The sequence below is a fragment of the Melanotaenia boesemani genome, chromosome 9, assembly GCF_017639745.1.
Source record: "Melanotaenia boesemani isolate fMelBoe1 chromosome 9, fMelBoe1.pri, whole genome shotgun sequence".
Classification (NCBI taxonomy): Eukaryota; Metazoa; Chordata; class Actinopteri; order Atheriniformes; family Melanotaeniidae; genus Melanotaenia; species Melanotaenia boesemani.
The window spans coordinates 24,193,274-24,220,729 of NC_055690.1; the positions used below are offsets into that span (position 1 = coordinate 24,193,274).

General features: G+C 38.2%; 1 protein-coding gene across 1 annotated transcript in view; it reads right to left on the reverse strand.

Moving 5' to 3' along the window:
• LOC121645908 (cytoplasmic dynein 2 heavy chain 1) overlaps positions 1 to 26,102 on the reverse strand; it is a 104,017-nt gene extending 77,915 nt beyond the window's left edge. The window contains exons 1-40 of the mRNA XM_041994683.1: positions 26,014 to 26,102; positions 25,329 to 25,511; positions 25,031 to 25,204; positions 24,527 to 24,665; positions 23,893 to 24,017; positions 23,494 to 23,638; positions 22,975 to 23,120; positions 22,749 to 22,835; positions 21,637 to 21,771; positions 20,618 to 20,731; positions 20,410 to 20,521; positions 19,758 to 19,882; positions 19,375 to 19,550; positions 18,974 to 19,169; positions 18,788 to 18,883; positions 18,355 to 18,516; positions 18,156 to 18,254; positions 17,594 to 17,733; positions 17,140 to 17,368; positions 16,299 to 16,426; positions 15,987 to 16,102; positions 15,549 to 15,676; positions 12,652 to 12,801; positions 12,213 to 12,418; positions 11,704 to 11,859; positions 11,466 to 11,580; positions 10,579 to 10,749; positions 9,780 to 9,938; positions 8,496 to 8,564; positions 8,122 to 8,276; positions 7,845 to 7,977; positions 7,649 to 7,766; positions 7,409 to 7,521; positions 7,112 to 7,225; positions 6,782 to 6,932; positions 3,812 to 4,017; positions 2,929 to 3,111; positions 2,446 to 2,628; positions 1,935 to 2,158; positions 1,577 to 1,692 (exon numbers count right to left, since the gene is read on the reverse strand). Of these exons, the coding sequence (XP_041850617.1) occupies positions 1,577 to 1,692; positions 1,935 to 2,158; positions 2,446 to 2,628; positions 2,929 to 3,111; positions 3,812 to 4,017; positions 6,782 to 6,932; positions 7,112 to 7,225; positions 7,409 to 7,521; positions 7,649 to 7,766; positions 7,845 to 7,977; positions 8,122 to 8,276; positions 8,496 to 8,564; positions 9,780 to 9,938; positions 10,579 to 10,749; positions 11,466 to 11,580; positions 11,704 to 11,859; positions 12,213 to 12,418; positions 12,652 to 12,801; positions 15,549 to 15,676; positions 15,987 to 16,102; positions 16,299 to 16,426; positions 17,140 to 17,368; positions 17,594 to 17,733; positions 18,156 to 18,254; positions 18,355 to 18,516; positions 18,788 to 18,883; positions 18,974 to 19,169; positions 19,375 to 19,550; positions 19,758 to 19,882; positions 20,410 to 20,521; positions 20,618 to 20,731; positions 21,637 to 21,771; positions 22,749 to 22,835; positions 22,975 to 23,120; positions 23,494 to 23,638; positions 23,893 to 24,017; positions 24,527 to 24,665; positions 25,031 to 25,204; positions 25,329 to 25,511 (5,677 nt within the window). The 5' untranslated portion in view covers positions 26,014 to 26,102. The remainder of the gene's footprint in view (positions 1 to 1,576; positions 1,693 to 1,934; positions 2,159 to 2,445; positions 2,629 to 2,928; positions 3,112 to 3,811; positions 4,018 to 6,781; positions 6,933 to 7,111; positions 7,226 to 7,408; positions 7,522 to 7,648; positions 7,767 to 7,844; positions 7,978 to 8,121; positions 8,277 to 8,495; positions 8,565 to 9,779; positions 9,939 to 10,578; positions 10,750 to 11,465; positions 11,581 to 11,703; positions 11,860 to 12,212; positions 12,419 to 12,651; positions 12,802 to 15,548; positions 15,677 to 15,986; positions 16,103 to 16,298; positions 16,427 to 17,139; positions 17,369 to 17,593; positions 17,734 to 18,155; positions 18,255 to 18,354; positions 18,517 to 18,787; positions 18,884 to 18,973; positions 19,170 to 19,374; positions 19,551 to 19,757; positions 19,883 to 20,409; positions 20,522 to 20,617; positions 20,732 to 21,636; positions 21,772 to 22,748; positions 22,836 to 22,974; positions 23,121 to 23,493; positions 23,639 to 23,892; positions 24,018 to 24,526; positions 24,666 to 25,030; positions 25,205 to 25,328; positions 25,512 to 26,013) is intronic.
• Positions 26,103 to 27,456: the final 1,354 nt, after the last annotated feature.

Sequence of the window (27,456 nt, forward strand, 5' to 3'; positions counted from 1 at the left end):
AGGAGAGTACTGAAAAGCAGAGCTATAAAAGGGAGACAGCGAGAGAAACAGTGGGCAGTTTGTGAGAATGAGTGGGATGAAAGCAGTATTGACAGGCAGGTATCGGAGAGAGAGCTAACAAGAGGTGAGAAGGAGGCGGAAGGAGGTGGTGAGGAGGTAAACAGCACAACTCTGGCAAGGTGCTTGGGAACAAAAGAAGGGAGAAGGACAAAAGTACAAACAAGTGAAAAAACCTATGGAAAGAAGTTTTTAAGGGATGTATCTGGGCTTAGCATCAACTGGTGGTGTGTCTTTACTGAAGGATTTGAAGTGTACAGTGAAAGTGCTGGTTAAAAAAGCCTTTTGAAATCCCATTATATTCACACAGAGTGTTTTTTTACTGCATTCAACAGAAACTCACACAAAGACACAGCATTCGGAGGCATCACCCTGATGGGTACAAGACATACATCTCTGCCTTATCTTTAAATCCTTTACATCAACTATACAACTCTTTTGTCTCCAAGATCCAAAGGCTGAAACCTATACAGTACTCTCAGCACCTCTCAGGGAAAACATTACACAGACATTTTGACCAAATAATGTCTGTGTCTGACTATAATCTAAATGTTTGGACCATCAGGGGACGAATAAGGATTCCTCGCAAAATTTTTACTGACTCACAAAATGTAAAAGAAGTAAAAAGCCTTTTAGGTTATGGTGAATCCACGATTGACTCTAATGAAGACCAAAAGACAAAAACATGACAACCTCTCAATAAAGATGTTTTAATTTCCACAAGTGTTGGAGGACCTAGTTTGATTTTACATTCAGACTATAGACTACAGTGACATTGTCAGGTGTAAAGCACATTTAGTTTGACTTTTCTGGATGTTATATAATTAACATTGATAAAGTTATTTAAAATAATATAAATCAGACATTAAATAATGATCTGCTTCGCTCAATTACTGGTTGGCTGCTACATATTAAATTACACAGAACTGTACTTTTGTGTATTCTGCCATGAAAAGGTCATTTGTAAGGTAATTCTTGAGAAAGCTGTTACAAGCACAACACCATGCACTCCATAAACTTCTTGGGATCTGGTACCACAATGAAACTGTACAACCGCTACTTTGGTTGGACATGTGAATGTCCTTCTATTGGCAGTAACTGCAATATTGAACCATTAGCTTCAAGTATAGATATGAAGTGTTTACTAAAACATTTGTGTGCCTACTTCCTCATTATTTTGAGACTTGTACACTCTATCATTACTGACCCATGACTTGAGTTGATTTAACAGATTTACTTTTAAATTTCACCCATAGTCCATTTTAAAGTCTTTACACATTATCATAGCTTCAACTTCAGAAAGAAAAGATGCTTGCAACACAAGCCTGTAACCGTTTTCATATTGTGTTTTTTGGGAAGCAAAAAAATGTGACTTAAGGTAATGGCCAGGGCAGCATCCACTTCCTCATAACGCTCACGTCACACTCCAATATTGAGAAAGGGAAACTGCCTCACAGCAAAACTGCAAAAAAGAAAAGAAAAAAAACAGAAAAGAAACAACAGCCAGAGGGAGACTTACTCTTCTCCTTGTTGAGAGTTTTCCTCTGTTGCTGCAGGAGACTGCCACAGGCCTTTAGAACAGTCTTCAGAGCACGTAGACCCCAGTCATAGTGCTGCTGGGGTGTCAACAACTCCCTTAACACAAGATATATATATATATAAGGTAATACAAGATATTTTCACACATACTCACACAGTCTCAGGTGATTACAGAACTGGCTTAACACCCAAGGTGGGCATTGAGGGTCATTTATCCCCATAGTTAACAGACAACAGCAGGCTGTACTGGTAGCAACACTAATACCACTTAATATTCTGGTAATAACTTAATGATTAAATATTCAAGCCAAAAAGAAAATGAAGTCCTCAGTTTCTACCTGGCCAGGTTGAAAATTGCAACCAATTTTCGGCCCAGGATCTCTCCATTTTTAAACCCCTCTGAGTAGAGGATAACTTCAGCAATGAGCTCATTGTCTGGCCTGCTCATGGCCACCGGTCTGAACAGCTGCTTCAGATTGTCTGGAAGCTTCTGCCTGCCTCCGTAGCCCTTTCCTGCTGGGTTCAAAGTGATGAACACTCCAGAGTTTGGGTCCAATTCCACCTGGAGGATAAATAAAAGAGAGGAAAACTCACCGTTATGTAGGCGACAGTGTAGCTCTGCCAATTGCCTAAAGATTTAAAACCGAACAAATTACAATAAAATGCACAAATAAATAACTGATTATTGACAAACTGATTGAAGTAAAAATTAAGATAAGAAACTGCACTGTCACAAGCCAGTTAAATAAAGAAATGCATATAACAATGAAGGGAAGGGTACTTAAAAAAGGTACATAAAAACCATGAAGAGACTGTGTTTGTTTTCAGCTATTATTTGTATTTTCTAACCTCTTTTCCCAGCAGTTCACATGTGTTTTTGTGATGTTTAAGGGAGTCTTGAATGGCCTGAATCTGCATGGAAACTGCAGACAGAACCGCTTCTTCTAAACGGTTAAACTCATCAAAGCAGCCCCAAGCGCCGCACTTCACCAGCCCTACAAAAATTCGTCCCATTGACTTCACATCGATACCCTGAAAGGAAAAAAAAAAAAAAAACCAGAAACACTTTAACAATCTCTGTATGTCCTCTTACTTATCAGTAAAGATTTTGTGTTTATACAGTAAATGAATGTTTGTACCATATTTTACTGCACATATGTCATGTATGGAGACTATATGTTCACTCTGACCAATATACAAGTATGTGTTTCACTTTCAGAGTTATAACCAGTGATTTCATGTGACGCCCAAGAAAATGTGCAATTTCAAAGAAAGCATTCAAAGTTAAAGATGCTGAAGCATTCCTGTCCTCATAAGAAACTTTCTTTGTACCTCATCACAGTTGAACACCAACACCTGACGCCCGAAGAGGCCCCCTAAAGCTTTGACTGACTCGGTCTTGCCTGTGCCAGCGGGCCCATAGGGGTTCCCACCAAGACCCATCTTCATGGCCTGGGTCAGAGTCAGGTAGCACTTATCAGTCAGCGGAGTGTGCACCAGCTTTGCCGCATTCCCCTGGGAGACAGGAGAATGACATAGAGAGGAAAGTTGGTAATAAAGACAGGAAAGTAGAGTGACAATGGTCAGACAGAAGTACAGATATGGTTGGAGGGGCACGAGAGACATCAAAAGGAGCCAGCAACTGATAAAGGCAAACAGAAGACAATGGCTAAAGAAGGAAAAAGAAATGCAGGCAGGCAAAGGAAATTAGACTGACACTGAGTCTAGTATGGGTATGTGTTTCCAGTGAACTGCAGAGGGGAACTACAGCACAATATAATCTGTGTTCCTTATCTCTGCATAAACAGTGCCCCCAAAAGGAAAAAAAAAAAAAAGAATGCTAAACATTCAAACCTTTACATTTTATAGCACTAAGATTATGTGACTAACATAAGTCCATGGAATCATTTTTTCATTTAAAAGATCTCATGTAATGTTGAAATATAGAACATAATCTGTGGAGAAATATATCATGACAAAATACAGATTTCTGATTAAATATTACATCATTTGTTCTACAAAGTGTTTGCTGCTCTTGTTCCTTTTAAATACAGTGTAGATGTTTACTTAGAACAAAATCTCTACTCATGTTAACTAAAAGCACTTAGAGAATAAGAGATTAAGAATGTTCATTCAGAACAATATTGGAAGCACATAGAAGGAGTGAGGAAGAAGGAGATTATCCTCAAGGACATAAAAATTCATTTCAACATACCTGGTACTCATAAGTATAGCTGAATTGTGCATCCACCATATGTATATGGCAGCATTTGTCTGGTCCCATGTAGAAGCGGAGCTGTTTCCTCCAGGCCCAGTCATCTGTACTGGTAACACCTGTCTGGTTAAGCTGCTTCACCACACTGATGTTGTGGATGATATCCAGGATCAAGGCCTTCAGTTTCAGCTGTAGGATGCTGGACTCTGTATAGGGAGACATACATGTATATCAGGACAGAATCTGTTAAGTTACAAAATATAATATATGACTATTAGAAACTAGAAACTTGTTACAATTGCTAAAAAGCTCTGAACAGATTGTGATTTAGTACTATCCAAAGATAGTAAAAGAGAGACAGAGAAAAGAGAGACATCAGCAAAGACAGCTGCTAAATAAAGTCAACACTGCATTAGACTGAAAAAATACCTGACTATGAGGGCCTTTGAGGTCACAACTTTCTAGTTTAAATGGATTTTAATAAAGTCCTACTTCTGTAAGCATATACATGTCAAATGACTACAATACAACCAGATATCAGCTTGAATCAGCTTCTACTGCCAATGGTGATTTGAACTGAAAGCATTTCTTATACAGAAGTTTCCAAATTTAACTTTCATAAATCCTCTATGGATAACTAATAATTATGAATTACAGTCGCTAAATTAAACTGTCATTTCAAGGGAATGATTTCTTGTTAGTGTTTTTATTTTCTTGTTCACAGGGATACACCACTGACGTGAGGCTGGAAGCACACAAAATAACTGCCTTGTTTCTGTGCCAAGAGCAAAAAAAAAGTGTGCCCACTTTCCTCATAGTTTACAGCCTGTTCAGATAAACTGGGAATTTGATTATCACCCTTGTACTTACTACATTTGCTTGAATTAGAAACACCAGTCTATATCACCTTCCTGGTTATAGTTAAGGAAGCCAGCAATGTAATGAGATGCCATCATGGAAAATACCACTGCTTCAAATGTGAAAGAACAGGCTTGAATGCAAAATAAACACAAAGTGGGCTAAACTATCGTTAAAGAACCTTCTCCTTCCCACACTGTCATGCAGAAATATGAGGTATCATATTTCAAAAGTCTAAAAATGAAACAAAATTATCGCCAGATAACATTTCTTACTAAAGGAACAAGCCGAGCTTTCAAAGATACAGTCTCATATGACACAAGACATTTTGAAGTTGCAGTGATATCTTGTGAAATGATGCTACTAGCCACATTATGGAGGAGATTTTCATCTCATGCATGAACAGGAAAGCAGTACAAGCAAAGATTTAAATATGAGTCCTTTTTGCAAATTCAAGTTCAGAGAAAAATCTCAGCCATAGAGATTTATGCTGCCATATATTCAGCCTTGGGTCATTAAATTAGTATGTCAGCAACTATGTGCACAGCTTGAAGGGATACTTCCCCTTTGCAGCCCTCTTGTGTCTCACCAACTGTGAAGAGATTCACACATGATCAGTCATTTGGAATTATTTTTAAGTCCTGGGTAACATCCCATGATTTTGATCTGAGTGTAACACACTAAATACATGAAAGGGAGTCTAATAGTGGAACAAAATGCAGCAAATATGTGAACAGTTTAAACCCTCTTGACAAAAGAGGAACAACGTAATGACTGTCAGTGTTTCAAGTTCTTCTAATGCTTCCATTAGTCAAAGATAAGGCAGTCTTTCCTTATCTTTTCAATGTGTAAGGATGTCTCGATCGTAATTTGAGTTTAGTCATTAACAGGACAGACAAAACACAGAGAGTAATTTAATATAGGGGAATTGTACTATCTTTAATAAAGAGCATAGTTTTGAGAGCAGGCTTCCTTGTTTTGACTTTAGATTATCATATTTCTCTCTATGAAACTCTGCTGACACACAAAAAGTCCCTGCTTGCATGTAAATGTGTTGCTCGACTGAAAACTTATCAAACTGGTGTCTAATACTCCCACCTAAGGTCACTCATTATAATGTGATTTATTCTTACCAGAGACTACTGGGCCCCTGTTGCTAATAGTGAAAGAAACGACACCATCTTTGACCTCACTGTGTATACTGTAGATATGGAGTAACTCATTATCATTAAAAAAATATATCATTAACACATTATTCTTTGCTGGTTTGGGTGATCCATATTGGCTCATAATGATCTGCTCAGCCCAGTTAATGATCAGTTTTCTGGTTTATACGCTGAAGAAAAACAAGTGCACCCAGAAAAAGGCAGCAACAATTTACATGGATCTGTTTTTTTTTTTTTTTTTTTTTTTTTTTAACTGGCTTGAGGACGTTTGGCAGGCAACCCTAGGGGAGAGAGAAAATCCAAAAGCCAACATTTTAAGAGTTTAGCAATAGTCTGAGGAAACATTATGTGGAAAAGAGCTTAAGCTTGAGTGCAAGACAGTTGCACATGCAACACTAAATTTGAGAGGAGTGTTCAGTTGATTCAAAACAAGCAGGAATGTTGAGTTTAACAGAACTTTGAAAGAGAGGAATACAATATTTGAGTGGAACAACAAAGAAGCCTGCTCTAAAATGGATACCTATAGACTAACTTGATTAAAAATAGTAAAGTACCCCCCTAATTAAGATAAAAAATAAAAAAAAAATGTTGGGCATGTTTACATGTTTTCATGCCAATTTGTGGTTAAATGAACTGAGTAATAGAAACTGACAGATACTTAGAATAGATATTGCAAGCTTATATTCAAATAATTTTATAAATCTAATTATATTTAAATTAAAAAAATTGTTAAATAAACTGCTATAAATATAGATAAGCCATTTCGATTAAATCTTTCATTAAAAAAAACTTTAATTTTAATGTAATTCTAGTGCTACAGGAATCTGATTTGTTGATGCACACAATCAGGGAAAGAAGACAATAGATCCATATTGGAAAAAAAGAAAAGCTTGCTGCAGCAAATTGGCAAACATCTTTAAATACACACACTCAGAAGAAATCTTACCTGTGTTAGGATGGTCGTCAGAGCTGGTGTCCACAGTGGTGTAGTGCTCCAGTTTACTATTAAGCTCTAGCTCCAGCTGCTGCAAGTTTTGTTCTTTTATAGCTCTTTCCACATCTTCAGTAAACTGGATTTGGTCAGCAAGACACAAAATCTGTATTGGACACAAAAATTGTTCAAACACACCTCAAAGACTGTTTAATAATTAGGAAATGAAAATAACACAGCCAAAAATATGTCTCTAAGCAGCATCATCAACTTTAAAGAACACACAAGCTCAAACAGATATTGGGTATTCAAAGAAAACGCTTCACATAAAAAACGTGTGTTTACCTGTGATGGGTAGCGTGACGGGTCTACCTCTCCTTTCCTCCCCACCAACAGACATTCATATAACAGGTGCTTCAAAGTGTCCTTCATTTCAGCAGACAGCTCACTTAACCACCCCTAGAAAGAAGTGAAGACTTTATGTACAGCAACAATAAATAAAAATGTTCTCATGAAAGAAACATATTAATGACTAAAACAGGAACAATATGTACTGCTTTAACCAACTTCAAGTGATCATTCAAAGAAGCATAAAGGAGATAATATACAGTAAATAAACTCTAAACTCCATAAAGACTTTACCTCGACAAGGCTGGAGATGCGCACAACATTTCTGAGCTGCACTACTTCTCCCTCCAAAGAACACATGGCGATGATGTGCTGGCACTGTTCATCAAAAACAACACTGTGGATTCCTGCACAAATAATCCACATGTAGATTACTGTTAGTGTCCATTTATAATATATTATTATTACAGGACAGAAAAAAAGAGAATGATGCAAAACAGATAAAGCAGAGCTGAAGAAAGAGAACTTTCTGACCTGCAAAGAGTTTTTTGAGGTGCGACTGGATGACGCTTGGGTTGGTTGCTTGCCCCAGAATCTCTAAAAGATCATCATCTCCTATAAAGTAAAACCGTGGGAAGGCAGAGCGCTTCTCCTGCAGTGATGACATACAAAGACTTTAAAAACAAGCCACAGTCCAGCTGTATTTACACACAAAAATCCATGTGTGTACCTCCAAGAACTCGTTGAGTGACTTTTGGCAGCGTTGCAGCTGATCTAGTATGGTAACCAGGGAGTTTCTGATGCCAGCTCTTGAGCTCAGAGAAACAACTCTGTTGTCTCTCTGGATATCTGACATTATACACCTATTAAATACATGCATAAAATGTTTTATTACTACTCATAAAGTCCATTCTGTTCTCAATAATACATTTTTTATGCCACCCTAGTGTAATATAATTTGCATAGAGATAGTGAAATAGTGGTACTAAGCTAACATTACAAAGTACCTAAAGTCTTCATCAACCCGTTTGAACCGGGCCTCCTCTCGAGGTAACGCTCCTCGTCCAAAAATGGGTTCCAGATAAACCCAGCGCCTCTGAATGGCATTCAGACTAAGCAGGTACTCATCTAAGTCTGACAGACGAACCTCCCATAGACTGACCTGGACAGGGAGAGTGCACATGATAACACTGGTTAGATTTGCTTCAGTAAGGATAAGATCCGTATATATGAGTTAACTACAAATAACCGATACACACCAACAGAAGTCTGCAGCTGTTTATTCAATTAGATTAATGCACACTATGTCTTTAATAAAAACAATCTGAGAAAATAAAAAAGATAAAAAGTTTTTTCATAGATTTAAAGTCTTTGATCTGACCTTGTCCTGGAAGCTGCGATAGTAGGGTGAGTCTTTCAGAGACTGCAGCAGACAGTGGTTATCTCCCACCTGAATGAACAGAGGATGGTGATAAAGCCAATGTTTGCTAATACTTGAGATTTCTATTTCAGTGGATATGCCTGCATTTCCCTTAAGACATTTTTGTGCCTTCCATGTTGCCCTACCTACCAATCCCTGGAGGTTAGCACCCTTACCCGACCCATATAAAAGCTTAATGAAAGCTAATTGAATTCTAGTGTAAACTGTAACATCAGCTGCTGCAGGCTTCAATTTTTAACTCTAATATTCTTGAACTAACAACATTGTTCTGAATCAAACCCAGAATTTTAGTTCAAATCTTCTTCAGTGGCACGTGAACACTAGAGAACATTACTGCAAAGAAAATTCCAAACAGAAGGACTGCTGAACATCAGCGGTCAACAGTCCCCTATTTTTTACAAAACATCATCTCTGTACAGAACCAGAACTGAATCATTTCTAAACTTTTTTCTGAATATACATAAAGTTTTTGCTAATGTGGCAGACACTGCAGCCAATTTAAATAGATTGCTTAGTGAAATAAAAAAAACACACATTCAAATTAAGCACAAACTATTTTGTTTATACTTCCTCGAGGGGACAGCACGCAGCTAAGTGAGTTTAACGATTGCAGAAGAAAAGATTTAATTTAGCCACTGTTGCCACCTGAGACAGAAGTGAGGTTTTCATGCAATTTAGCAATTCACAAATGGCTCAGCAGGACAACAAGATAATTGCTTAGCAAAACTTTTTTTCAATCAAATCTTTTAGTATTTCAGAGCTAAATCAACATTTCTCAGCCTGCAATCAACTTCATGGCTTACTGTACTAGAAGCAAGAGTCCTGAGTCACAGAGTCCCAGCATATAATGTTCCTCTATTATATTAGCGAAGCCATTACAGATTCAGTAATGAACAAGAAGTTCAATATAACTGAAATCATTGAAATCCAGACAAAGGAGAGTAGACTGAAGCAGAAGAAACTTAAATGCAAAGCCAGGTGAAAAGCGATGACATGATTTCACCTCACCAAGAGCAAAGTGCCATGAAGTAGCTACTGTTTCCTCTTGTTCAAAATGTTAGTGATAGATCTTTTTTCCTTTAGTCTAAAAAGTTCAAAGACAACTTTTGGATTTACAGAATACACCAAAGTCTGTGCCAGTAATACCCATCTCAGAGTTAGATCACATATTCAATAAAAATTCCATCTACTTTATATGCGTGTGCATGTGTCATATTTGTCCACCTGGTTGACAATGTCCTTCCAGTCCTTGATGAGGGTAAGGGTCCGCCCACTGCTGTCTGTGTACTCAGTGAGGGTGAAAACAGCTGCAGCTCCCCACAAATCCAGCTCTCTAAGAGCTTCTCTGATTGTCACCTCTGCCTGAGCACGACTGTTCAGATCCTATATTACAAATGAAAATTAAATCCCATACATATCATGTCAGATTTGGGGGGGGGGGGGGTTAAAACCTTTAGCTCTGCATCACCAGTGAGCCCTGGATAATTTTCTACAACAATCTACCACAATCTACCATATACAGATGTCAATGGGGGATTGAGAATGAAAATCTAAGATGTAAGAGAAAATTGTGTGTTAATAACGTACGAAATGTCCTGGTACGACTAGCAAAATATTTCATTGTACTGCAGTAAATATACAGCAAGTCTAATAATGAGTAAAAGGGTCAACCATCAACTCAAAGCACATGTAGGAAGTCTGTCATCTTTTCCAAATGAATTGAGCATTTAAAGACTTGAGGAAGTATGAAATCTTTTTACATTGTCAGGTACAGACTTGTATTTTCACTATATATAATGTAAAACTCTTTACAGTATATGATTGAGTATGTACGAGTACTTCTGTATTTTTGTTTGGGCATGTTTTAAATTTAATTCTGTCTTTACCTATATTAGTATAATTACATAATAAGCTGGCTGTAAAAGATTAAAAATATAACAATCACTTAAAGACGTCTGTGTCTGTACTGACATGTAAGCCACACAGAGTGAGAATGTAATTCCACAAGTGTATTTGTACAAACCTTGAGCTCCAGTGCCCTCTCTGTGATGGTATTTGCCACACTAAGAAGATCGTTAAAGGTAAGTCTTTCTAAGGTCGTCCCTCGAGGAAGACCCAACAAACGGAACATGTCAAGCCAATGGTCCTGCGACAGGTTTTCCCCACGTACGTACTTCAGCACAGGCAGCATGTTCTAAACACAATGGCAAAAATAGCAAAAGCATAAGAAGCAGAGCAACTCTGTGATGATTCTGTCTGGGACAATATTTTTTATTTAATATAAAAACCCCAGCCATCATTTTATTCATTTTTATACATGTCGGCATACTTATATAACCTTATATAACACTACAGAAAAGATATCTTCAAGAAAGAAAGAAAAAAGGGGTCAGCTCCTTGTCCATACTGGATGTTCTGTCCATACGGCAGAGTCTGCAGGGATGCCAGGAGGTTTTTTAGTTTAGAAGCAAGGTAGTAAACACTGTATCACAATAAACAAATACTTAATTCCCTTTGGACCCTGCACTGCTTCTTTTGTCAGACAGGTCAAGATTCCTGGTCATGGAGAAATCACGCAAGAAGAATCACGTAAGCCTAGAGTGTTTTATGGGGAACTTTCTTCACAAGATCAGAATGTATGTTTCCTTTTACTCTTAATATAAATTAAAAAATGCACAGAAGATGTACACATAAATGTGACACTAACTTTTACCTCTTTACAAATAAATAATAAACAAAAGTTTAGTTTTGCTGAGTGCACAGAACATAAAGCTCCAAAAGATTCTTCATGGGCCCCAGACTTTTGACCTTTTAAAGTGTGTAAATACACTATTTTATAAAAAAAAAAGAAAGCAAACAGCTGAATCTAGCATGATGATAAATTGTTCTTTTGACCATACAGCTCAATACCTTGTATTTGTCCACCTCTCCTTGTAGTTTAACAGACATGGCAGTAGGTTGCTCTAGTTTCCTTAATCTGTCCTGCCACGTAAGCAAAAACTCCTCAAATAGATATGTCTTACTCCTGTAAATCACAGTAAACAAACAAAGAAGGCATGTTGGTTCACAACTGAACACACAATATTTAAAAGAAAATAAAAGAAAAACAAAAACTGAAGGATCTGAGGCCTAAATTTAACTCTCCTACCTGAATGTGATCCAGTCCTCCTGAGCCTTCTCTGTGAAGCCTTGCTGCCACTCCTCATACAGACCCCACATCTGGCTGCACTCCTCCATGTCTCTTTTGGTCTCTTCTGCCAGAGAGAAATCTGGGGGCTCCAGATCAAAATAAGTGCAGTCCTCACTGGAGAGAGGAGGGTCATTTTAAATCCACTTTGCCTACAAGTGCTACCAAGTGGGTAAATTCTTATTGCCAACACTTTTTTAAAAATTTATTTAATGTCAAGGTAACTAAAGCAAAACATGTGACATGCAAATTTTTGCTGTTTTACATAATGCAGCTGTAGTGTAATCAGAAGGCCCTTCAAAGCATAATAATTCTTGTAACTTGTGGCCAGATTTGGCTTCTAACAACACCATCAGTGTGGTGAAGATATAGTTCTCCTGTCACATAAAAGCAACAGTTATCAATACAACTTTATCTATTTAGAACTTCAGTAAAGAAACTATATATTCAGTAAATTACAAAGAGCTTACAGCAGTTTGTTACGAACAAGCTCTAGCTCCTGGAACTCCTGCTGCTTGTCTTTGATGGTCTGAAGACACCCAAGCAGGGCAGCATGATCACCAGTCTCAAGGACCTCATCTTTTGGTTTAAACTGATCCCAGCGTGCCTTAAATCGCTCCAGATCTGTCCTGTAGGCGCTAATATGACCTGTAGCATGACTTCGCATTACCTCAACCTATGAAAGGAACAAGCAAGAAAACCCAAGCAGAGCATAGAGACATTGTTGAAGGAGGGTGGGAGAGAAAAATGACATTAGATATATTATGGAACTTTGGCTATATCAGTAAGAAACTAAGGTACTTGAGCGGAAGACATGAGTGGAAAGAAAAAAAATGTAGGTCAGAAAAAAAGCTTCTATGGCTGAAAAATATGTGATAACAAGTGTTTGTCTTTGCGAGTTGATGTCACCTGGTCTTTGATCATGAGCTGGTGGCTTTCCAGGACAAGCTCTAGTTTGTCCCATTTGGCCCTCAAGGAGGACAGAGAGTCCAAACCAGCTCCAGCCACAGCACGCAGCAGGCGGTTTTTCTCCTCAGCACTCTGGAACTGAGGCAGGATCTATGCACACACATTAAGCAGAGTTTCTTTCCACTTCCATAGCAAACATCGACTAACTCACATGAAATAACCGTTGCAGTTATAGCAACCAAATGATTAAACTAAATGGTGGCATATTAAGTCTTTTACAGTTTTTCTCTATTGCCAAAACACAAAACCCAGTACTCTAAACCAAATGACCAGTTGCCTAAACACATTTAGTAAAACTCCCCCCCTTTTGCCACAACCACAAACACAATTCACCTGTAGACACTGTTCACAAAACCCATCCCCTTTTTCTCAAAACTCAAAAAAAAATTTGCCGTGCTAAAACACATTTTGCATATAACTCTGCTCCAATATGCATTGTGAAGCTCATGTGATGCAAAATGCTACCCACAATCAGCAAAACTTGAACACAATGAACATACCTGGTGTCAATCAGTAAACACAACGACTTATAATTGAAAACACCTATTGCAAATGATGTGACCACACCTATATAAGTCAGTGCAGTTTGCTGAAAGTTCAAAAACAAAAATGGATGATGAAGACAGAAGAAGAGGAGTTTGTGTCAGAGGAGGGAGAGGAGTTTGTGTCAGAGGAGGCAGAGGAGCGGGCCGAGGAGGGAGAGGAGCAGGTCAAGGAGGGAGAGGAGAAGGAGGGCAAGCAAGACAACGCATTTTCATTACAGATGAAATGAGAGCAACAGTCATTGACCACGTCATTGTCCACGGCATGACAATGACCGAAGCGGGACAACGAGTCCAACCAAACCTCAGCAGATTCTCAGTGGGCACCATTATTCGGGCCTTCAGAGAACACAACAGGTACTGTATGTAGTAGTTTTTTAGTCACTACACTAGATATTCACAGTATACAGTAGTATAGTGGAGTGCACCTACATACAGACAAGTGCAATCATGGTTACAGTAAAAGTGTGTACTGCAAGGACCATTTCTGACCAAATGACTATGTTTGTTTCTCTAGAGTTGAAAGATTGCCATTTGCAGGTGGGAGGGCTTCCAGATTCACACCAGCCCAAGAGGTCCTCATTGTGGATATGGTTCGGGAGAACAATGTGATCAGACTACGGGAGATACGGGAGAGGATCATTGGTGACAATTTGAACTTTCCGACCATTGACAATGTCAGCCTGACAACCATAGACAGAGTCCTCAAGCGCCAGAGAGTAAGAATGAAGCAGGCCTATAGGGTACCCTTTGAGCGCAACTCTGGAAGAATAAAACACCTCCGTCACCAGTATGTGCAAGTAAGTACAGTTCAATCCATGGCCTACAGTACTTTACATACAATACTATACTGTCGTACTGTAATGTGCTCTATTGACTGTCTTTCTGAACACCTGAAAACGCTATTTGTTTCCACAGAGGATGTTCCAGTTGGAGTCCATGGCCAGACCCCATGAATTTATATTTGTGGATGAGGCTGGCTTCAACCTCACAAAAAGGAGGAGGAGAGGCCGTAACATCATAGGACAGAGAGCTATCGTTGATGTGCCCGGCCAACGTGGAGGAAGCATCACTCTCTGCGCTGCCATGAGTTCTAGAGGGCTTCTCCACCGGCATGCTGAACTTGGTGCCTACAACACTGAGCGTCTCCTCACCTTCCTAGGAGAGCTCAGATGTTTTGCATGACAATGACCACCTGAATGCTCGGCCAGCAGATCACCACGACCAGCAGATTCCTGGACCAGCTGATCTTCCCATATACGTCATCCTCTGGGACAATGTTAGCTCCCATCGCAGCATCCAGGTCAGAGAGTGGTTTAACATCAATCAGCAATTCATTAATGTGTGTCTGCCACCCTACTCTCCGTTCCTAAACCCAATAGAGGAGTTCTTCTCAGCATGGCGGTGGAAGGTCTATGACCGCCAACCTTACACTAGAGAGAACCTTCTCAGGGCTATGGACCTGGCCTGTGATGTGGCTGTGGAGGCGTTCCAAGGCTGGGTGCGGCATGCCAGGGCATTCTTCCCACGTTGTTTGGCTATGGACAATATTGCCTGTGACGTTGATGAGGTCCTGTGGCCCGACCCAGCCCGACGACGTGATGCCTCTCCATGATTTCGGTGTCAACATACAACATACTGTGTCAATTTTCAACGTACTGTAATAAAAGAAATCGCACCCTGAACATTGTGTTCTCAATTGTTACTGTACAGTATCTATTGTGTGTAATGGATCCTCCATGGAGTTTAGTACTCATTTTTGCATTGAGTTGTGATATTACTGCATTTTCTGCATTATGTAACTATTCCCATGAAATGCACAAATCTATAGAAAATGCCCAAAACATATTTGAGAATAAATAAGGGTTGCTCAAATGCATCCTGGCAGTTGTGAAACTGTAAAAAGAACAGTCTCACACTGGGAAAATTGTGCTTTCAATTTTTTTGGTAATGTGGTTAATGATGCTCAGTAGTGTTTACATTTTTGCAGGCCTTGAGTGGTATTTTGGTGTCAGAGTTTGCTTTTGAGCATATGAGCAACTGTTTTGGTGTGATGGGTTGGTTTTGAAAAGAAACTGAGGTTTAGTGTACGTAGCTTTAGAAAAGTGTTTTGTGTTTAGAGTTTTGTGAAAAGTGAGGGCAGTATCGTGAAATGTGTTTAAGCAATAGAGAAAAACTGAAAGAATCACACTGGCTACAAACAGGTGTAAGAAAATTGTCTCTGAACATGTATAACTTATTGATACTATGTTTGAGGGAAGTTCCTATCCAAGGTTTGGGAGTGTGCAGACTTACTTCAGGCTTGCGGCCGAATATCTGGCTATATGTGCCTTTGGCCGTGCCAATTTCTTCCATGCTTTCTGGTCGTGTGGACAGGGCCTCCATTGATTCTGACACAAAGCTATCTATTGCATGTGTGTGGCCTGAAACCAAGGAAGAAGATGATAAAAATAAAAGGAAACAGAAAAGGAAACAGAAATTGTGAGTCAAGGGAATGTCATGGGGCCAAAAGAGTACAAAACTAAAAACAAAAAAAAACAAATGAATGACTGGGAGAAAACATTTAGCTTTGTGGGGAATAAAGTGGAAAATACATTTATTATATAGTCATGTTTAGTGCTATGAGGAGAAAAACACAGCAGAAGTTAAGTGTGAGTGTTTTTAATCAGAATGAAAGAAAAAATAATAAAGAAAAACTCGGGGGGAAAAAGCAGCTGAGGTGTCTATTTTTACCTTGTATGGACTTCCTGAGTGACAGGAGCAGCATGTCAAACAACCTTTGGATCAGGTCATCAATGATGGTTTTTACAGGCTCACAGTTGACTGTAATACAATCTACTTTTTCCTCACTAGCACAGGAAAGAGGAGAGAAGCAGTGGTTGAAACTCAGCTGTAAATGCACATATTATTAGCAAAGTATATATATATATATATATATATATATATATATATATATATATATATATATATATATATATATACATATATATTTACCAGGTTCATCTTAATTTGATTATGTTTTATTGATTTAAGTGTTTTATGTACCTGGGTAGACGCTCTGAATCTTTCCCTCTGGCTTTCAATGCCTTGAAATTTCTCTCCCAGTCCTGGACAGAAGTCAGATGCTTCTCTACTAATTTCTCTAAGTCCACCTGGCCCAGTACCACCCACTCCTGCAACACACACACACACAATGTCACACTGAGGTTGGTTAAAGGGCATACTTCCTATTTCTAAATGTATCTCTGCAAAAGTTAAAAGAAACTGCGTGACACTACTACACATGGATGACGAAATAAAAAAAGAAACTGTAAAGAGAAGTAGAAAGCTGACTGAGGGCTTTCCCCTTTTAGATATGCATGGCTGCACTCAAAAGGGAATCGATAACACTTTTCTGTCAGGGTAATAAGAGGGGAAAACAACTTCCAAAAGCTTCAGAGCATGAACAAAGAAGCTTGACTGATCAAAGTTTTGTGATTTCAAAGAAAACAAATGAGCTATAATGCTTCACTGAGCAAATGTGACAAAAGTTTAAACAGTGAACTTGTGAAATAAAAACCAACGGAAATCTAACTTAACAGCACAGCTGAGAAAAAAAAAAAATCACTCCTGCAGCAAATTATGTATGTAAACAGTATGCATTTTTTTAAAGCTATAACAAATGATCAGATTTTGTTTTCTTAGGCCAGGTTCAAATCAGTTAAATGATGTCAAATAATAAAATAGCTGCACATCCATCACTGCAGTCTCCTTTTTTATCATAATTTCCCAGCAGAGACAATCCTACAGTTTTCACATAATGCAGTTTCATACTAAGAATTTCTTTTAGAAACACGTCAACCCTGTTTTAATCATTATTGTGAATAATCATCTCCCATAAAAGCACCTTGAACTTGTCTTGTACAGCTTGTAGGCGGCTAAAGAGGTCCTCAGCCTTGCTGAAAATGGTTAGGAAGCCAGAGGCGTTTCTATCAATCATGACGTTGAAGATAAGCTCCTCCCCCTGGATGCTGACCCCTTTGAACTGGTTTGGGATTGAGATGAAACGCTTCATCTCTCTGAAATATCGCGCTCGAACCTCCTCAAATGGTGGACGGAACTGTAAACGCCCCTGCCTGTTGAAAATGTCACATTCAACCAACACACGTCAAGGAAGTTTTAGAAGACGAGCCATACAGAAAGGAAAAGGGGAACTAAAACTAAGTGAGCTGTTGTGAGAATTAAGACGCAGGAGAATAAAATGTCACAAGTGGTTTATGATGAAGAAAACATTAGTGTGCAGAAAGACATTTACAAGACAAAGCTAGACTTAAACTTCTGCTATCAGTACGTGCACTGACTTGAAAACGAGGTCTATGTGTATTTCAGGCAAGTTCTTGTTCAGAGCTTCCAGCCCCGTCTGATACTGGTGCTCTAGAGCCTTGTATAGCTGATGGTTCCAGTGCTGACGCCAAGCCTGCATGTCATCAGGCCTGAAGCCCTAGAAACACACACACAAACGCACATTCATAAGCCTATGCATTTACCAGTAAGAGAAATAATAAGGTTTTATACAGTTTTATTGAAAAATTGCCACAAAAATGGTTTACATTTTCATAAATAGTAGAATACTTTATCATTTGAACACTCTGAAGCAATCTGAAAATCTAAAAAGTTGATCACTTACCTAATCCGTCTTTGAAATAATTAGTTGTCTGATATGTAGATAAAGAGATCATTTTAAACTACTGCTGAGATCCCTTTAGTTGTAACTACGGAAATCCATGGTGACCTTATAGTTTACATTTAAGATTATACCTGATAAACTCTGCTTTAAAATAATTTGTTTAGTGGAAATGTGTTACAGAGTATTTTACCAAGTCCAGCAACAAATACACATACAACTCTTTAACTTGATAATACCTGAGCCTCGAGAGCAGCAAAGCCAGTACGGAGCTCCTGAAGGCCGTCCTTCCACCGCTGCTGATGCCTCAGAAGATCAACATTCATTAGTGTCACCACCTAAGAAATGTCACCAGAGGTGTACGGACAAACACACAGCGCAATTAGACTCCAGTGCTTAGCTTCTGATTTAGTGGGTAAATATTACAAGCGCTAACACCTTGTCAACGAAGTCTGTGTGCCATTTTCGTAACTTCCTGTTCTCGGTGGAAAGCTTCTCAGCAGCTGTTTGCAGCTTGGTGATATAAACCTCTAACTCTTTGGGGTTATCCCAGGTAATCTGCAATTTACCCCCTGATTCCTTTGACTGGGAACGAGGATTCTGTTAAAGAAAAGTAGAACATTTTTCTCAGTCCACAGCATGAAATAATTTCCAGGCGAGTTTAAATTTGACCAGATGTCCCCCCTTATAAAATAGATTATGTTTGAGAAATGCAAAAGGCATAAATAAAATCTTTAAGAAATAAGATAATTTTGTCTTGCAAATGTATTTGGAGTTGTCGAGACAACAGCTATCAATTTCACATTAATAACATTAGAAATATCTTAACATTAACAAAAGTTGCAAAACTGCTTCCTTTTGTGAACTGTACCTTGATGACCTGTTCAAAAGCCAGCGCAAGACTCAACATCATAGGCCTCTGAGAGGGAATCATCTGCTGGTCAATAGTGTTGTAGAAATGGGCCACCTACAACACAGTAACACAATACCTACATAAAACTGGTAGTAATGAACGAATAAACGAATTAAGACATTAAGTCTTAACGTATTCTCTCACCTGTTTCAGGATAATGGCTTGTCTGTAGAATTTGTCTGCTGTGTTAGCAGCCTGCTGTATCTTAGCTGGGATGGGAAAGCCTAAAGCAGAAAGCTGCCTGACCTCCCTGAGCAGACTGACAAGCCTGTCCGAGTACTGGATCTTCAGCCTGCCATCTACATTGTCCAGGTCCACCACACGGTTACTGGCCTGAAGACTACAAAGTGGAAGAGAACCAAACTTGTGAACCATAGAATATAAAATCCATAAAAAAATACACTCATCTCAACCTCTGCAAATGCTGTTAAATAACAATGTACATCAGCATCACAGCGCTGACCTGCAGTCCTTAGATATTTTCAAAATACTACAGAAATAATCCAAAGACTCTCACTAACAAAATTAAATTCTTGTTTTCAAACCTGATCCCTGACTTTGGGTCAGCCACTCCAGACAGTATGTCCCTTGACCAGTCCTCAAACTGCTCCTGTTCATACGCCCTCAGAACTTCCAGCAGGTCATCACAGAAGTGCAAGAAACCCTTGAACCCAGACAGATCTGAAAGCAGGGCCTCTGCAATGCGGACAGAGTCTTCCACCTGGACAGAATAAAAAGTTACACTTTTCTTTCCAATGTCAAATGAATAATTTTACATAAAGAATCATGAGTGCAGTGGCACTAATAGTTTTCACCAATGTGTAAAGAGAGATTACGCTCTGAAATATGGAGTCTCAATGAAAGGTTAGAGATTTCATGCCAATTTATGGTCAGCCACACATGAAAATACAGACACACACTCGACTACCTTTTGGAAGAGCTGTCGCACCCAAACTATTTTGTTGACCACCTCAGGAAGGTTCCTGCCAATGAGTGGGCCAGACTTGTCTCCAGGTTCTCCATGGCAACGGTTTTCAAAGTCACTCTTCAAGCCTACGAAAATTAACAAAGAGGGGTGAAAGATGATAAGTAACAACATGCCACCACTGATTTTCTGACTGATTTTAACACTTATCCTTCAGTTAACGCGTCATCTCATTGTTCTGGGGACAGAGACATTTAATAACAAGGTGATAACAACTGCAGCAGTTTACCATCAAAAATAACTAAATCAATTCTTACAACAGTTTATCCATCCTCTCTCAATGATTCAATTTTGACTAAGGTATTTCAATTACCTTCTTCTGTTCTGTGCTGATAAAATTGATAAATTGCTGATCTACAATATTTAACTTGTGTTGTCTTCAGAACATCGACACACATTTGCATCTTTAAGACAATCTCACAGTTTCAAATTCATAAATGCAGACAATAATACTGTCAGAATAAATAAAAGCAGCATTCAGCTTTTGCATTTATATCCATGAAAACACAACATGATCATGTTGACTCAACAATTAATCATCAGTCTCCATCTACTATGTAAACAAACATAAGTGCTTTGGAACAAAACTGTGTACCCTTGTTGTAATCTAGTAGTCTGGCCAGTAGAGTCTCTCTCTCTGACTGCAGCTCTTTGCTGATAGTGGGACGTCTGATCAACTGCTTATGTTTCTGGAACACCTGCAGTAGCTAGGGAGCACACACACACACATATACATATGGTAAGAGGTAACACACATTCACTCAATATTTCACAAGCTGAACTGAAGTGGCTTGTTTCACTACCTGTTGTGGGTTGTCCTGCACATCAGCAATGTAACTCTTCAGTCGACTGGCCACTTCCCGCTCTGACGGAGCTATTAGCCGCTCAAACTGAGTCACTGCTGCTCTCCAAAGAGGCTATGAAACCCAAAAAATTCCAGATCTTTTTTTTTTGGCAGGTTTTTCCAAGCATCCTCATGTGGAAAAATACAGTTTTAACCACCAAGTTGATCTTAAAAAGTTATCAAAGTTCATTCTAAGACTTTTAGCATGAGGTTGACTGTATAAAGTCAGGGGACCAAGAACACTATCAGCACTAGTTAGTCGCTCAGATTTACCAAATATCACAATTTTGGTTTACTTTTCATTTAGATTTAGAACGTTGAATGCCATCCAATCTTGTAAATACTTCAGACAATGAAGTTTGTTTACAAAATGACCTGTTTATTTTTAACAGGACATAAATCTGAACAGCATCTGCAAAGCAATGGTAAGAAATAGCATGCTTTTAAATATGGACTGCAGAACCAAAGAGAAGCTGAGTTTTGAGTTGAAGTTGAGCATATTTGTGTACAAGCAGACACGTTATGAGTATGAGGGGATAGTTTTGAGAGAAAGCAGTACTATATTTTAGTGTGAAAACATGGAAGCCCACTCTCAAATTGAAAAAGGATGCTCTTAGTTAAAGCTACGGAAATCCCCCATAAGGGGGTAGCCCATGCAGCCTATGAAACAGCATCAGAGTCTATTGTCCCATTACATTTAGTCCATTGAAAAAGAGGCAGCTACTTAATAAGGAGCTGCAATTCCCAAACCCTTCCCCCAATATAGATCTGGAACACCCTAAAATTAAAGGTGAGAGTCTACATTTTAAGCCCATATTAATGATATTGCTGTACCAGGAATATGTTTTGGTAAACAATACTTGTGTCAGTGTCCAAATATATATGGAACTGAATGTAATGTCATTTGCATATAAATGTCTTTTGCTGAGGAGAAATGAATCTCACACAGCAACACACATTACGTTTTCTGCAACTAACCTCTGTATAAGGGTTGTAATGCAAAGGGTTGAGTCCAGAGAAAGGTTCAAACACACGATCTAAAGTCAGAGCCTGCTGCTTTCCTCCTGGCAGCAAGCACAGCAGTTTCTCATGAACTATACGCAGAGTCACCACCTGGCAAACACAAACAGGGAATGCACATGTTGTAAGTGTCCAATGTTAAATTCATATTATAGGGTTTCACAAAAACTACAGATAATGTGATCACTTAGCACGACTTTGCATTGCGACAGAGGCATCCAGAGGCGTGGTACATTTACACAAGTCCTCATTCACCCTTCAATGGAAAATGTTAACGAGGCAGATATTTGCTCGCAGACATAATGTCCTGTTGACGTGGTAAATGATGCAACTTATTCAAAAGAGGAAAAGAGGAAAGATACAACAGTACATATCCAACACTAGTTACATGCATAAGCCAAAAAAAATATTTTAATAGCGTTATATGTGGCATCAAAAAGAAGTAGTGGAAAGTGGTTGCAATGGAACAATGTGGTCTACCAACTGTCAGACACACAAAAACAGCTGCTAAGGGCACTCAGATTCAATTCAAGACTTCAGTTCCTCATAATCTTTATTTTTTTAAAAAAACATGTCAACATGATGATCAATCTGTTCCATTAAAAAGCCTCAAAGTTTAAGTAAAGACTAAAGTTAGGACCAAATATGGACGTATAAACGTTCCAATTATGTCTCATGTGAGTTTATTGCTTCCATGATCATTAAAGCTCTTATTAAAAAATTGCATTTTATAATGTTGCAGAAGACAAAACTATTCTTTATAAAACAAATAAATGCAAACATGGCACTCTTTGATCAGTCCAACTGTGGTTCACTTTTGCTGTCTTGTCTTTAAGGAAATATTAAGTCTAAGTTCTAAGTAAATCTGGCTTTTGTTCCTCTTTGAAATAGTATAGGAAGAAAAAAACATTTTTCAAATTAAATGAAACCACTAAATTCAAAAGAACCCACTGTGTCCCAGAAAGACATGTGACAGAAGGTTTCAATACGTGTTTTTAAGCAGTTTTCTTTCCATGTAAAGTTCTGACACTGATGGATCAGAACCACATAATAAACACATAATAGCTTACCTCGTTCAGTCTTTGGCCAAGACAGTGAACAGTTTGTGGGCAGAGTTTGTTTCCCTTCCAGGGATGTGGAGCATGTCTTTTCCAAACCTAAGAAATATGACAATTTAACATGCTTTTAGTTACTAACAGAGATTGGCAAGCTGGTATAATTTTTATTTTACAAGCTGAAGGTGGATTTCCAGTCAAATTCTTAGTTTTAATGGAGGTTTAGTGGTGTTGGGCACACCTGTCCAGTCAAATGCTCACAGACTGCCACCCACTGCTCACAGATGGAGACTCCTGTTCTGATATTTTCTCCCACCATTGCAAATGGCTCCTCAAAAATCTTAAGACCACTCAGCTTCCTCTGGACGTATCTTCCCAAGGCTCCACCTTGAATATGCATTTGCAAAATATAAAAAAATGACATTTTCATAATGACCACATAGAACTGCACATTAAGAAATATATAATCTTTTTTATAAAATGACACATGTATGTAAAGTTACTCTACAGTGAGGAACTGACTTTTATTGAAATCTATGTGATTTTCTTTTTTTTAGACAATGAAATTACAATAAATCACCATTCATCGTTTTATTATAAATGGAATAATTCCATGGAAACTAAACTTGTTTCAGTTCTCAAAAAATTTCACCAATAACAATGACCAGCTGGAAATCATGTGTTGACATGTATCAAGCACCAAAAACATCAGTATTTTTTTTTTCTGATTATGGTTCATGTACGTCTGAGAGACTCCCACCGATAACATCCATGAGTCGGACCATGCGAGTCTCCAGAAAAGGCTCAAAATCTGTTTGCCTCCAAATGTCATCGAGAGTGTCTCTGCTCTGTTCCACCAGGTCCAAAACATCCAACATGGTCAAGCTGTCAATACCACCATATTCCTGATGGAAACACAAGTTGCATGTAGTTTACAGTGTTAGATGGGTTTTCATTTTAGATTTATTCATGAGCCTTCATTGCAATGACGATGCCAAAACACAAATTTTTAAGGTTTTCATGCTGAAAACAAAATGCATAATAAAACAGTGGCTTATCTGACTATATTATTAATAAAGCCAAATTATAGTTATTTTTCTCAGTGATTATTATTTTTTTCCTGTGATGAGTATTGATACATTACAGTTTGCCTGCGTACCTTTTGTATGAGCTTGAACTGCTCATAGAAGTATGTTGCCCTTTCTTTTTCTCTCATGCTGCTCATCTCAGCAGACTCAGAGAGATCTGCCCAAAACTGGAACTCATCACTGGGAGTTAGGATACCTGCAGATGAAGTCCAAAAACATGCATATTTCATTTCTAAGTCTAATGCAAATGGCTTATCATAGTTAAGGTGTTTTTCTTTTCACCATATGTTACATTTCCATATGTTGTTAATTGTGTTCCTTTGGTTGATTCCATAAAAGATAACTAAAAAGATAGTAACTGCATCTTTTCCAGCATTAGATATCATCATGCTTACAGAAGCCAAGTTTGCAGTCTGATCTTATCTGCTTAAATAAATTAGAACATCTATGCATAATGACTTGGCACTCTGAATTTCTGATAAACATAAAAGAGATTCCTTCCATTTGCTCAAGGTTACAAGGTGTTTAACTCATTATCTCTAGAAAAAGGACATTGGTGCATGCTAGTTAGGAACATCAACTGGCCTTCATTATATTATTAAAGCACATATATTTGAAAAATCACCAAGTACTGTTTGATAACCACTCTGGAGAAATTATCAACCTGTGCACTTCTTTCCATATATTGACAATATGCAGGCATACCCAGGACGTCATCCTCCCTGTGGCCCTTTTTAGCAGAAGGTTGGGCTCCACATTGGCGAACAACAGAGCCAAGGCCCAGTTCCAGCTCACTCAGCAAGCCAGCCAACTTAGGGTCAAATGATGAACGCCAGTGTTCATCCTTGAAAAACCAAAGAGTTTCAGAATAAACAATTCTGTTGTCTGCTCAGTCTGCAACATTGTTTGGATCCCCAAAACAGTTTTTAGTCAACTTATTTCCCAATACTTTGCACTCTTTACAGTGAGGTTTATGTTTCTATTTATTCCTATCAATCAGATTACTATACCTGTAAGTAATATGATTTAAATGTGCTCCAAACAGCAGCTTAAGAGTAGCTAACAAAACCAATTTCTTTACATTTACTAACACCTTTTATTTTAATGTGTGATCAGGAAGAAGTTTTCCAAATATTTTATGTCATGACCAGCAACTACATTTCCCAAATAACATCTACTGAATTCTTTCATACACATGAACAGGCTCACCTTTAGCAGCACAGGTGCAAACACCTGTTTAACAGCCTGATAGAGGGTGTTGATGGGAGACTCTAGCATGGATGACACCAGGACTATATGATGAAGATTATCCTCAGTGATCACTGTTGGATGAAGCTTGAAGAACACCAAAACTTTCTCATGGCTGTTACCCAGTGTTTCTATCTGTTGAAAGAGGATTTTTTTGTTGTTGTTTTTTACAGCAAAAAGGCACAGTCTTGTTGTCAAGTAGACATTTCCAGGTACTTATACAACATTTTAAAGCACTTGCAGTTATATTTTTAGCTACCTTATTTGACAACTGGAGATCATTGGCATGTCTGCTGACAGACAGGACAAATTCATTTCCATCATCCAGGAAGTTATTCAGCTCTGGGCTTTCATTCAGGGATGATGAAGGCTTTACTCCATAGAAATTTCCTGTTGTGGTCAGGATAAACTTCTTGCGGGGATCTTCTGAACCGTGGGGCATCTTTCGGGGGAGGGGGGGCAAAAAAAAAAAAAAAAAAAAAAACAGGTCACTATCACACTGAGTATCATTTTTGTCATCTAAAACGTTTTATTGGCTGCCCCATTACAAATAATTCGTTACAGCACTCCATTTGCGTTTTGGGTTTACAAATCACTTCACAGTTCCCTGTTAGTATTAACGTGATGCCAAAGATAGTGCTAACAGTGCTACAAACTACAAGCTACCACCAAAATGGCAGGAAAAACATACTATATTTTATATTCACAATCCGTTCAGCAGCGACACGTTCTTTAAGTAGCCATATCTATTCGCACTTTAAAATTGAGCAAAGTTATATATATGTGACATCTATGTAGCATAGTCATGACCATGGCCGAGTAAACGGTATCAGCTAGCTAGCTAACATTAGCTTTGCTCGTGTTAAGTAAAAGCTATTCGTAACAGCAGGTTTGATTTCAGCAAGCTAACAAACAGCTAGTAAATAGAAACTGTGGTTTCATACCTTTCTGCCATCAAGTGTGCTCTCGTCTTGGTAACTTAATTCGTGGTTTAACGATGTAGCTATGTTGCTTGCAACTTGCAACTGCGAAGCCAAATGCTAGCGTGGTTACTAGGTAGCAACTACGACCTGTAACCAGTATCCTACAAGTAAGCTTACGCAAATCTCTTACACCATATACGTAGAGCATGCGCAGAACGGCTTTTATTTACAGTATAGTTGCGACCGCTGCTTGTTTTAGTAGGTAATAAAACCAGCGAACACTTTAATTGATATTTTTGTAACATATTAGTTCATGTTTAAATTCAATAACTAGGTTTTTGCCATCCACTGTCATAGCAGACATTAAACTTACTACATATATTTAATACTTTTTTTTATTTATACATCATTACTGTGATATTGGCAGTGAGCCATGGCTCACAAAAATGGCCATTTTTCAGAGTTCATTGATTTTATCATTCACTCTGGTGTTTTTCCACTATTGCAGAGAATTCTATAATCAACATCAAAAATCAGTTTGTATTTTACTAAATAATTAGATGTGTCTTGAAAGGAAAATTGTGAATAAATTAACAGTCATGGGATTTAGAGCAGTAGTACTTATTTTTTCATCTCATTTAACCAATGACATTTTTATCACAGCTCATGGGTGGGTTATTAGGTCCTTGGGCTACAATTAACTATTTGATTACGGTTATTTCCTATTTTGTTGATATACTGAATGATCAGGCCCCAGGTTTGTTGAACAGCAATTTGTCTTGTACTATATTTGAATTTCAGAAAAATGTATTGTATAAAGTAATAATCTGTAATCTTGAATTTGACATAAGGTTCGCCATCACAATAGATGCTTAATGTCAGATTGTAAAGTTATATGTATACAAGTATTAAGTTATGCAGAACTAAAAGTAAATGCAGACACCCTAATGAAATGAAAGTTTCACTTCTTTCATAAACCCTTTGTAGATAGAGAGGGAAACTTGTGACGCACTGTTGTCAATTCAAATGAATCATTTACAGAGTTGTTAAAGCTCCATAAGATCCTTGACCGATATCTTTATTGTTGACAATTCAGATAACAATAACTCATAATCTTATCTGCTTTAACACGTTTCTAACTTTAACTATTAGTTAGAGTTCAGGGACCATTTTCACATAAATTACTAAACAGAAGACTGACTTTCATTGCACAACTGACAGCTAATGTGTTGTACATTTGGTAGATTGTTTTAGAGAGGTAACAGACAGCTTGGAAAACTATTTTCTACATATTGCAAATAGTAAATCAATCAGGAAATAGTTGTAGGAGTTAGTTATTTAAATCAAACTGTTTTAAAATCCCCGAGTATAGTGAGAAGTGATTTGTCCTGGTACAGTCAGAGTAATCTCAGAGTCTTTCTTCACTGTCCACTGGGTAGCAAGTTCCTGTTTACCACAACTGTG